Raw genomic sequence first — 12,676 nt, 5'->3', positions numbered from 1 at the left:
TTTGGTGGAGCATTGTAACTACATGCGAGTACACACACAAAATATATTTCCATTCAAAATCCTATTTTCACTAACCTAACCCCTAACCCTAATTGTAACTTTAAAGCTTAAAATAGCCTTTGTCCTCATGGGGAAGTGAGAAATTGAGTCACGAGGGAGAATATTGTTTTGCCATCCTTGTGTACCGAAAATCCTTGTGTGTGTGTGTGTGTGGGGGGGGGGGGGGGGGGGGGCACTAGAATAGAAGAACAAGACCACACACACAACCATCTCACAGACACACAAAACACCGGCATTTTGTCAATGCTCTGCAAAAATGTGTTTGTGTCCACAGGGGGGCAGCACTAGCCTTCATCTGTGAAACAACAAAAACAAAGGAAGAAGACTCTTGGATGGAAGACTGACAGTTGCGATATCACTCACACTAAACTAGAGACAGAGCTCTGACTGCACACGGCAGTGTGTTCATATGTGCCCTATTTCCCTCATGTACTAATTGTATTAGTACACTCTCTAATTGTATTAGTACACTCTTGTGAATTGGAAATGTTTTTTTGCCTATCCCAACTCTCCCTGAGACACCCTCGGAGAGTGGGGTCAAGGCCAGGGTCCGCCATCAACTTATACCCAGGAGCAATTAGGGTTGAGTGCCTTGATCAAGGACACAGACAGATTTTTCACTGTCAGCTCGGGGATTCGAACTAGCAAACTTTCGTTTGGAAACTAGAATGTTAGCTAGCTAGGAACACAACACACTCAGGAACAGGATTAGTACATCGAGGCCCTTCTGTACCAGCATCACATGTGTGTGTATGGTAATCTGTTCTAAGCTGCAGAAGCACACGTTATAAACATATTTTCACACCCGGGCAGGAGTCAGGCCCGTGTGACACAGACACAGATCCAATCCACACAAGCCGACTGACTAAACATGCCAACACAGTTCCACATATGAACAGCCAATACATAGTATGTGACGAGGATATCAATAAATACCCAACGTGGAGCCGGACATGCCTTGATAGCAATACTGCCCTAAAATGCCATAACAGTATGTTTAAATACAGTACTATGACGAAGGATGATTCTCCTTGGTTGTCTTCTTTTCGGAGATGGACGCAATACGATAGAAATCTGTGAGACTAGGAGACAAGGAGATGAGACTAGGATATGAAACAAGGAGATGGAGAGGAAACAAGGATGCAATGAAACAAGGATGCAATGATATGAAACAAGGAGATGAGAGGAAACAAGCAAATTGAACAAGTAGATGAAACAAGGAGACAAGGTGATGGAACAAGGAGATGAGGATAGGAAACAAGGAGACAAGCAGCACAGACACTGAACCGTTCCATTTCCAGGTCAAGAATAGGGATAGACCATAATAATAAAATGGCAGCATAACCGTGGAAGCAGGCTACCCTGGAAACGGGGTCACACTATCCTCTGCAGAGACAGAGAGGCATTGAGGCAGAATGGGCTTGTGTGTGTGTGTGTGTGTGTGTGTGTGTGTGTGTCTCAACAATGCACCACTAAGCAGCTGATGGAAGTTACTGAGGGTCAGTTTGCAGTGCACTCAATTACTCTGGGATACTAGGACTACTGCGGAGTGTGTGTGTTCTTACATTTCAGTGAGGCACAGAGAGAAGCCAGCAGCAGTGACACACATTACCCTCTCTCACACACACACACACACACACACACACACACACACACACACACACACACACACACACACCTTAAATGTGAGTTTCAGTCCCAAAGTCTAACAGTCTTAAATAAAACCTCTCTCTCACCAAAGACACCCGTGTGTCCTACCTACACACACCTGACCTACAAACTACTAGAGAGAGAGTTGGGAGAGAAGAGGAAGCAGGGAAGGAGAGAGTTGGGAGAGAAGAGGGAGTAGGGAGGGAGAGAGAGAGTTGGGAGAGAAGAGGGAGGGACAAAGAACTATCCCCAGACATTTTAAGGACCTCAGAGTAACTCCCTAAACGGATTTCATTCCAGAGCCAAAGATTACACTCACACACACTCACTGTATGCCTCGCCTCCGACAGCCATAATAAGTGTGTAGAGAAATTCTCTCCTCTCTTTTCAGTTTTCCTTCATTTGCTTGCTCTCTCTCATTCCCTCTGTCATGATGAATCAGGGAAAGCAGTGACAGGCACAGCTCTGGCTTGTACAACTGCAGATCTCTCTTTCCCTTCCCTCCATCCCTCGCCTCCCTCTTTCCCCTTCCCTATGTGGCTCCCCCTGTGCCTCCCAGCAACAGCTGTGTTGAGCCTTCAGAATAATAACAGCCCCACAGTCAGTGTGTGTGCTCTTCGTCCCTGACAATGCAGTCTGGCTTCCTCTTGCTTTACTGTGTTCTAAATGTGTGTGCTGTGTTTGGCTGATGGTGTGTGTGTGTGACTGATATCATATCTTCTGTCCTCCGGTTGGAGCTTTGGGTTTAATGTTTGGGGGGGAAACAGAGTCCACATCAGAATGGAACAGAATGAGAGCTAGGACTGACCTTCCAGTGTTTCTGCAAGTGGACTAGGAGCCCAAAGCTCAGTGCCCTCTCTGAAGAGATCCGAACTGAAACCCCTGGGAGTGCAGGGGTTAAACCTAACCACCCCATGCTGCCATTGGACATGGTATTATAGCAACCTACCCCCCCATGTCTTAACCCCCTCTGTGATCCCCTCAGGATAAAAGTACCTCAGACTGCGTATAGAGATACTGACTAAGGAACAGACAAATTACAGTACAACACAAACTGTAGACAACTGAAAACTACAACTTTTACATCCAAACTCCACAAAAAAAACTGTACAATACAACTAGGCAAATTGTAGACAACTGCAAATCTTTAAAACAAAAAAGCAACAACTCTACAATCAAATTCCAATGTCCAAACCAAATTAACCACACTACCACCACTATACAACCACACTACCACACTACCACCACTATACAACCACACTACCACCACTATACAACCACACTACCACCACTATACAACCACCACTATACAACCACACTACCACCAGTATACAACCACACTACCACCAGTATACAACCACCACTATACAACCACACTACCACCACACTACCACCACTATACAACCACTATACAACCACACTACCACCACTATACAACCACACTACCACCACTATACAACCACACTACCACCACTATACAACCACCACTATACAACCACACTACCACCACACTACCACCAGTATACAACCACACTACCACCACTATACAACCACACTACCACCACTATACAACCACACTACCACCACTATACAACCACACTACCACCACTATACAACCACCACTATACAACCACACTACCACTATACAACCACACTACCACTATACAACCACACTACCACTATACAACCACACTACAATTAGAAACTGGATGGTTTGAGCCCTGAATGCTGATTGGCTGAAAGCCTTGGTATATCTGACCGTACACCATGGGTATGGCAAAGCAAATATTTGTACTGTTGTAATTATGTTGGTAACCAGTTTATAATAGCAATAAGGCACCTCGAGGGTTTGTGATATATGGCCAATATACCACGGCTAAGGGCTGTAACCAAGCACTCAGTGTTGTATCGTACATAAGAACAGCCCTTAGCTGTGGTATATTGGCAATATATATATATCACACCACCTCGTGCTTTATTACTTAAATATATAACCAAACTACAAATATACAACAAAAGCACAACTTTACGACCAAACTACAACCTTAAACCTAACTACAACTTTACAACCAAAAAACATTCCAACTGCCTGGTAACAGCAGCAGTTCTTGTGTTGCTAGGCAGGGATTTGGTCCAACCAGACACCAGATATCTGAAGTCTGGAGACGAAACTCCTGAGAGATTAGACAAGTAATCCTATTGGACCTTCAGACAGCCACAAGATCAGCCAGACCATAGCACTAGCCCCACATGGGGGGCAAAGAGGGACAAACAACACAAAGATAAAAAAGCAACAATGAAAATGAGGGAGGGAGAGACTCACCGTGACTGGGGCTGAGCGCCATGTTCCCAGAATTCAACGCTTCATCAAAACGGCCGTATATTGTCTGTAACCTGGAGACAAGAGTTGGGAAAGGTCGTCAGAATACACACACACACACCAACATATGAGTAATCTGGATAGCGTGACATGAGAGAGAAAACAGCAACACGTGTTGTCTGAATGTGGGTGTGTCTCACATGCTACTAACATGACTCTCCCAAGCAAAAGTGAAGCATCTGAACCTACAGCACCTCTGACCCCAACCCACAAACACACCGAAATGGCTATTATTACTGTGGGGAAACACAGCTCTACTCCTATTGAGCACATTAATAGTGACAGCATGCTGATCATCCAGACATCTTCTCATTGCCATTAATGAGTGTTGGAGTAGGAACAGGAGACTGTTCTGAGCTTCAGGCTGAGCGTCACCATCTCAATAACACCGCAGGAATCCTAACGAAGTCCACGACGTCACAGACAGACCGTCTGTAACATCTGCTACACACACACACACATCTGTTTGTAACAAAACACACACATTATTACTTACACACACCTCAAAAGATAAGGTTGAGATTAATAACGATAGGACCAGAGCAAAAGTGTGTGTGTGTGTGTGTGTGTGCATACACACCGTCCTGCTAGCAGTCAAACCCCCAGACAGCTTAGCTCTCCTGATTACTGACGATTAGCGATAGGCTCCTCAGCTGCGTAACATTTCCACACCGCTCAACAATTAGCCGACATTAGCATTTCCATATTGATTTATCCCCCGAATTAGCATAGCCGTTATCCAAATTAGCATAGCGTTATCATTTCCATACGGGATGATTAATGGGTCAGTGTGTTGCTGCGTAGCGTAGCGGTAGCTCCCATCCTACTGTCACGCTGGAGTCCTCTGCTCTTTGTATCCAACATGGTGCAGTGACTCAGAGACCGAAGGAGGGAGAGAGGGAGCAAATTAAAGAGGGAGGGGACAAGAGAGGTAGGGAGGAGGAACGGGGAAGAAAGAAACAGCAGGAGACAAACGCATATTACGCGGCACGCGACGAAGCACCACCCATCATCTCTGACACATACACCACCGGAAAAGGTTCAATCTCAGGGAAAGGCTTTGTGTGTGTTTTGTATGACATGGAGCAGGGCAGTGTGTGTGTGACAGTGCAGATATGCTGTTCCCCTTCACATAACCCTCCACACAGAGCACACAGATTTCAAAAGGGGGAGGGGCGTTGGCGCTGCCAGCACAGGGAGAGAAAAGCTGCCCCTCCCCCTCTCTTTGTCCCTCCCTCTCTACTTCTCATCACATGTCCTCCCAGTCTTTCCTTTTCCCACATTTATCATAGATACCCCTTCGTCTTCTCCTTCCCTCTCCACTCTACTCTACTCCTTCCCTCTCCACTCCTCTCCACTCTTCTCCTTCCCTCTCCACTCCACTCTTCTCCTTGCCTCTCCACTCTCCTCCTTCCCTCTCCTCTCCACTCCACTCTTCTCCTTCCCTCTCCACTCCACTCTTCTCCTTCCCTCTCCACTCCACTCCTCTTCTCCTTCCCTCTCCACTCCACTCCACTCCACTCCTTCCCTCTCCACTCCACTCTTCTCCTTCCCTCTCCACTCCACTCCACTCCTTCCCTCTCCACTCCACTCCACTCCTTCCCTCTCCACTCCACTCCTTCCCTCTCCACTCCACTCCACTCCTTCCCACTCCACTCCTTCCCTCTCCACTCCACTCCTTCCCTCTCCACTCCACTCTTCTCCTTCCCTCTCCACTCCACTCCTTCCCTCTCCACTCTTCTCCTTCCCTCTCCACTCCACTCCTCTCCTTCCCACTCCACTCCACTCCACTCTTCTCCTTCCCTCTCGACTCTTCTCCTTCCCTCTCCACTCCACTCTTCTCCTTCCCTCTCCACTCCACTCCACTCCACTCTTCTCCTTCCCTCTCCACTCCACTCCACTCTTCTCCTTCCCTCTCCACTCCACTCTTCTCCTTCCCTCTCCACTCCACTCCACTCCACTCTTCTCCTTCCCTCTCCACTCCACTCCACTCTTCTCCTTCCCTCTCCACTCCACTCTTCTCCTTCCCTCTCCACTCCACTCCTTCCTTCCTTCCCTCTCCACTCCACTCCTTCCCTCTCCACTCCACTCTTCTCCTTCCCTCTCCACTCCACTCCACTCCTTCCCTCTCCACTCCACTCCACTCTTCTCCTTCCCTCTCGACTCTTCTCCTTCCCTCTCCACTCCACTCCACTCTTCTCCTTCCCTCTCCACTCCACTCCACTCTTCTCCTTCCCTCTCCACTCCACTCTTCTCCTTCCCTCTCCACTCCACTCCACTCCACTCCACTCCACTCCACTCTTCTCCTTCCCTCTCCACTCCACTCTTCTCCTTCCCTCTCCACTCCACTCTTCTCCTTCCCTCTCCACTCCACTCCTTCCTTCCCTCTCCACTCCACTCCTTCCCTCTCCACTCCACTCTTCTCCTTCCCTCTCCACTCCACTCCACTCCACTCCACTCCACTCCACTCTTCTCCTTCCCTCTCCACTCCACTCTTCTCCTTCCCTCTCCACTCCACTCTTCTCCTTCCCTCTCCACTCCACTCTTCTCCTTCCCTCTCCACTCCACTCTTCTCCTTCCCTCTCCACTCCACTCTTCTCCTTCCCTCTCCACTCCACTCCACTCCACTCTTCTCCTTCCCTCTCCACTCCACTCCACTCTTCTCCTTCCCTCTCCACTCCACTCCACTCTTCTCCTTCCCTCTCCACTCCACTCCACTCTTCTCCTTCCCTCTCCACTCCACTCCACTCTTCTCCTTCCCTCTCCACTCCACTCCACTCTTCTCCTTCCCTCTCCACTCCACTCTTCTCCTTCCCTCTCCACTCCACTCTTCTCCTTCCCTCTCCACTCCACTCCTTCCTTCCCTCTCCACTCCACTCCTTCCCTCTCCACTCCACTCTTCTCCTTCCCTCTCCACTCACTCCACTCCACTCCACTCCACTCCACTCTTCTCCTTCCTCTCCACTCCACTCTTCTCCTTCCCTCTCCACTCCACTCTTCTCCTTCCCTCTCCACTCCACTCTTCTCCTTCCCTCTCCACTCCACTCTTCTCCTTCCCTCTCCACTCCACTCTTCTCCTTCCCTCTCCACTCCACTCCACTCTTCTCCTTCCCCTCTCCACTCCACTCCACTCTTCTCCTTCCCTCTCCACTCCACTCCACTCTTCTCCTTCCCTCTCCACTCCACTCCACTCTTCTCCTTCCCTCTCCACTCCACTCCACTCTTCTCCTTCCCTCTCCACTCCACTCTTCTCCTTCCCTCTCCACTCCACTCCTCTCCTTCCCTCTCCACTCCACTCTTCTCCTTCCCTCTCCACTCCCACTCTTCTCCTTCCCTCTCCACTCCACTCTTCTCCTTCCCTCTCCACTCCACTCTTCTCCTTCCCTCTCCACTCCACTCTTCTCCTTCCCTCTCCACTCCACTCCACTCCACTCTTCTCCTTCCCTCTCCACTCCACTCCACTCTTCTCCTTCCCTCTCCACTCCACTCTTCTCCTTCCCTCTCCACTCCACTCTTCTCCTTCCCTCTCCACTCCACTCTTCTCCTTCCCTCTCCACTCCACTCTTCTCCTTCCCCTCTCCACTCCACTCTTCTCCTTCCCTCTCCACTCCACTCTTCTCCTTCCCTCTCCACTCCACTCTTCTCCTTCCCTCTCCACTCCACTCTTCTCCTTCATTCTCCACTCCACTCCACTCTTCTCCTTCCCTCTCCACCCTTCTCCTTCCCTCTCCACCCTTCTCCTTCCCTCATCCACCCTTCTCCTTCCCTCTCCACCCTTCTCCTTCCCTCTCCACCCTTCTCCTTCCCTCTCCACCCTTCTCCTTCCCCTCTCCACCCTTCTCCTTCCCTCTCCACCCTTCTCCTTCCCTCTCCACCCTTCTCCTTCCCTCTCCACCCTTCTCCTTCCCTCTCCACTCCACTCCACTCCTGGCCAAAGCGCACACATGTAAAGACTTCTCTCTCTCTCCCCCAATCTTCTTTCTCAAAATCATTCCCTTTCCACCTCTTTATTATCCCAGCTCTACATATCTCATCCTCCTCTCTGCCTCTCCCTCTGTCCATCTCCCACTCCCCCTTCTCTTTGACCTTTTCCTGATATGTGATCTGGTCATCGAGGCCTCTGGCTGCACCACCATTCCACACACACTTCTCTAAAACAGGCCTAAGCAGACAAAGCTCTCACTGAATAGAATGTTCTCTCCCAGACAGTGTTTGTCTGTATCAGTTAACATCACAACATGTGACAGACAACACACACACACACTATTTATTCATACATGAGAGAAAGAGAGATGGAGAGTGCAAAAGAGAGAGAGGGGAGACTGTGCTCAGAATGACAACACTCCAGGCTCCTTATTACGGTAACCAGAGCAAGTCCCTCAATGGAGCTCTTCAGAGGCTGCACACTCCTCCCTCTCTGTATTGTCCAGTGCCCTCTCCCACTCTCTCTGTCCCTCCTCCCCTTCTGTATTGTCCAGTGCCCTCTCCCACTCTCTCTGTCCCTCCTCCCTGTCTGTATTGTCCAGTGCCCTCTCCCACTCTGTCCCTCCTCCCCTTCTCCCTGTCTGTATTGTCCAGTGCCCTCTCCCACTCTCTCTGTCCCTCCTCCCCTTCTCCCTCTCTGTATTGTCCAGTGCCCTCTCCCACTCTCTGTCCCTCCTCCCCTTCTCCCTCTCTGTATTGTCCAGTGCCCTCTCCCACTCTCTCTCTCCCTCCTCCCCTTCTCCCTCTCTGTATTGTCCAGTGCCCTCTCCCACTCCCTGTCCCTCCTCCCCTTCTCCCTCTCTGTATTGTCCAGTGCCCTCTCCCACTCTCTGTCCCTCCTCCCCTTCTCCCTCTCTGTATTGTCCAGTGCCCTCTCCCACTCTCTGTCCCTCCTCCCCTTCTCCCTCTCTGTATTGTCCAGTGCCCTCTCCCACTCGCTGTCCCTCCTCCCCTTCTCCCTCTCTGTATTGTCCAGTGCCCTCTCCCACTCTCTGTCCCTCCTCCCCTTCTCCCTCTCTGTATTGTCCAGTGCCCTCTCCCACTCTCTGTCCCTCCTCCCCTTCTCCCTCTCTGTATTGTCCAGTGCCCTCTCCCACTCTCTGTCCCTCCTCCCCTTCTCCCTGTCTGTATTGTCCAGTGCCCTCTCCCACTCTCTCTGTCCCTCCTCCCCTTCTCCCTCTCTGTATTGTCCAGTGCCCTCTCCCACTCTCTGTCCCTCCTCCCCTTCTCCCTCTCTGTATTGTCCAGTGCCCTCTCCCACTCTCTCTCTCCCTCCTCCCCTTCTCCCTCTCTGTATTGTCCAGTGCCCTCTCCCACTCTGTCCCTCCTCCCCTTCTCCCTCTCTATATTGTCCAGTGCCCTCTCCCACTCTCTGTCCCTCCTCCCCTTCTCCCTCTCTGTATTGTCCATTGCCCTCTCCCACTCTGTCCCTCCTCCCCTTCTCCCTCTCTGTATTGTCCAGTGCCCTCTCCCACTCTCTGTCCCTCCTCCCCTTCTCCCTCTCTGTATTGTCCAGTGCCCTCTCCCACTCTCTATCCCTCCTCCCCTTCTCCCTCTCTGTATTGTCCAGTGCCCTCTCCCACTCTCTGTCCCTCCTCCCCTTCTCCCTCTCTGTATTGTCCAGTGCCCTCTCCCACTCTCTATCCCTCCTCCCCTTCTCCCTCTCTGTATTGTCCAGTGCCCTCTCCCACTCTCTGTCCCTCCTCCCCTTCTCCCTCTCTGTATTGACCAGCCAGACAGAACTGACATTATTTTTAAACAGGCTAGCATTTGACAGGTTTCTCCAAAAAGTGTCAACAACAATGGTGTGACAACTAGAGGTTGACTGAATAGTTGGCATGTCCGATTATTTAGAGACGATTTCAAGTTTTCATAACAAATTGGTAATCGGCATTTGCCAAAACGTGGGATGATATAACAAAAGCGCATTCGCGAAAAGAATCACAATCGCTGCACGCAGCTAACCAGCTAACCATAAACACCAATGTCTTTCTTAAAATCAATACACAGAAGTATATATCTTTTTTAAACCTGCATATTTAGTTAAAAGAAATTCATGCTAGCAGGCAATATTAACCAAGTGAAATTGTGTCACTTCTATTGCGAGTCAGGGTATATGCAACAGTTTGGGCCGCCTGGCTCGTTGCGAACTAATTTGCCAGAATTTTATAAAATTATGACATAACATTGAAGGTTGTGCAATGTAACAGAAATATTTAGACATAGGGTAGCCACCCGTTCGATAAAATACGGAACGGTTCCGTATTTCACTGAAATAATAAATATTTAGTTTTCAAAATGATCGTTTCTGGATTTGACCATATTAATGACCAACGGCTCGTATTTCTGTGTTTATTATACACTGCTCAAAAAAATAAAGGGAACACTAAAATAACACATCCTAGATCTGAATGAATGAAATATTCTTATTAAATACTTTTTTCTTTACATAGTTGAATGTGCTGACAACAAAATCACACAAAAATGATCAATGGAAATCAAATTTATCAACCCATGGAGGTCTGGATTTGGAGTCACACTCAAAATTAGTGGAAAACCACACTACAGGCTGATCCAACTTTGATGTAATGTCCTTAAAACAAGTCAAAATGAGGCTCAGTAGTGTGTGTGGCCTCCACGTGCCTGTATGACCTCTCTACAACGCCTGGGCATGCTCCTGATGAGGTGGCGGATGGTCTCCTGAGGGATCTCCTCCCAGACCTGGACTAAAGCATCCGCCAACTCCTGGACAGTCTGTGGTGCAACGTGGCGTTGGTGGATGGAGCGAGACATGATGTCCCAGATGTGCTCAATTGGATTCAGGTCTGGGGAACGGGCGGGCCAGTCCATAGCATCAATGCCTTCCTCTTGCAGGAACGGCTGACACACTCCAGCCACATGAGGTCTATCATTGTCTTGCATTAGGAGGAACCCAGGGCCAACCACATCAGCATATCAGTGGCGAATTTGCCAATCTTGGTGTTCTCTGGCAAATACCAAACGTCCTGCACGGTGTTGGGCTGTAAGCACAACCCCCACCTGTGGACATCGGGCCCTCATACCACCCTCATGGAGTCTGTTTCTGACCGTTTGAGCAGACACATGCACATTTGTGGCCTGCTGGAGGTCATTTTGCAGGGCTCTGGCAGTGCTCCTCCTGCTCCTCCTTGCACAAAGGCGGAGGTAGCGGTCCTGCTGCTGGGCTGTTGCCCTCCTACGGCCTCCTCCACGTCTCCTGATGTACTGGTCTGTCTCCTGGTAGCGCCTCCATGCTCTGGACACTACGCTGACAGACACAGCAAACCTTCTTGCCACATCTCGCATTGATGTGCCATCCTGGATGAGCTGCACTACCTGAGCCACTTGTGTGGGTTGTAGACTCCATCTCATGCTACCACTAGAGTGAAAGCACCGCCAGCATTCAAAAGTGCCCAAAACATCAGCCAGGAAGCATAGGAACTGAGAAGTGGTCTGTGGTCCCCACCTGCAGAACCACTCCTTTATTGGGGGTGTCTTGCTAAATGCCTATAATTTCCACCTGTTGTCTATTCCATTTGCACAACAGCATGTGAAATGTATTGTCAATCAGTGTTGCTTCCTAAGTGGACAGTTTGATTTCACAGAAGTGTGATTGACTTAGTTACATTGTGTTGTTTAATTGTTCCCTTAATTTTTTTGAGCAGTGTATTATAACTAAGTCTATGATTTGATATTTGATAAAGCAGTCTGTCTGACTGAGCGGTGGTAGGTAGCAGCAGGCTCGTAAGCATTCATTCAAACTTTACTGCGTTTGCCAGCAGCTCTTAGCAATGCTTGAAGCATAGCGCTGTTTATGACTTCAAGCCTATCAACTCCTGAGATTAGGCTGTCAATACTATAGTGCCTATTAGTAGAACATCCAATAGTCAAAGGTATATGAAATACAAATGGTATGGAGAGAAATAGTTGACGCGTCATAATTCCTATAATAACTACAACCTAAAACTTCTTATCTGGGAATATTGAAGAACTGGGATTATTGAAGACTCAAGACACAAGCTTTCATATGCTCTGAGCAAGGAACTTAAACGTTAGCTTTTTTACATGGCACATATTGCACTTTTACTTTCTTCTCCAACACTGTTTTTGCATTATTTAAACCAAATTCAGCATGTTTCATTATTTATTTGAGACTAAATAGATTTTTATTTATGTATTATATTAAGTTAAAATAAAAATGTTCATTCAGTATTGTTGTAATATATATAAATAAATATAAAAAAAAAAAATCGGCCGATTAATCGGTATCGGCTTTTTTTGGTCCTCAATTAATTGGTATCGGTGTTGAAAAATCATAATCGGTCGACATCTAGTGACAACCCATACATGGCACATACAAAATATATTGTAGTATGCACACACACCAAAAGCACACACACACACCAAAAGCACACACACACACACACACACACACCAAAAGCACACACACATACAGATAGACTCACCGTGTGGCAGGCAGGCCTCTCTTTCCAAGGTCGGCTCTGACTCTCTCTCCTATGTGGCGATACACATCCACCAGCGATGCTGTGGCAGCCTCACGCACCTGCACACAGGATACACAAC

General features: G+C 48.7%; 1 protein-coding gene across 17 annotated transcripts in view; it reads right to left on the bottom strand.

Moving 5' to 3' along the window:
* clasp2 (cytoplasmic linker associated protein 2) overlaps nt 1-12,676 on the bottom strand; it is an 81,889-nt gene that overhangs the window by 49,268 nt on the left and 19,945 nt on the right. For 11 of the 17 annotated variants that reach the window (XM_031793223.1, XM_031793234.1, XM_031793235.1 and 8 more), the window contains exons 6-7: nt 12,559-12,656; nt 4,034-4,104 (exon numbers count right to left, since the gene is read on the bottom strand). In XM_031793223.1, coding sequence (XP_031649083.1) covers nt 4,034-4,104; nt 12,559-12,656 — 169 coding nt within the window. Of the gene's footprint in view, nt 1-1,070; nt 1,143-4,033; nt 4,105-4,670; nt 5,360-12,558; nt 12,657-12,676 lie in introns of those variants that run through there. The other 6 variants (XM_031793222.1, XM_031793225.1, XM_031793228.1 and 3 more) reach the window with 2 other exon arrangements.

The sequence above is a fragment of the Oncorhynchus kisutch genome, linkage group LG17 (assembly GCF_002021735.2).
Source record: "Oncorhynchus kisutch isolate 150728-3 linkage group LG17, Okis_V2, whole genome shotgun sequence".
NCBI classification, from domain to species: Eukaryota; Metazoa; Chordata; class Actinopteri; order Salmoniformes; family Salmonidae; genus Oncorhynchus; species Oncorhynchus kisutch.
Note: the sequence above shows the minus strand (reverse complement) of the source record. Positions and strands in the feature narration are given on the sequence as shown.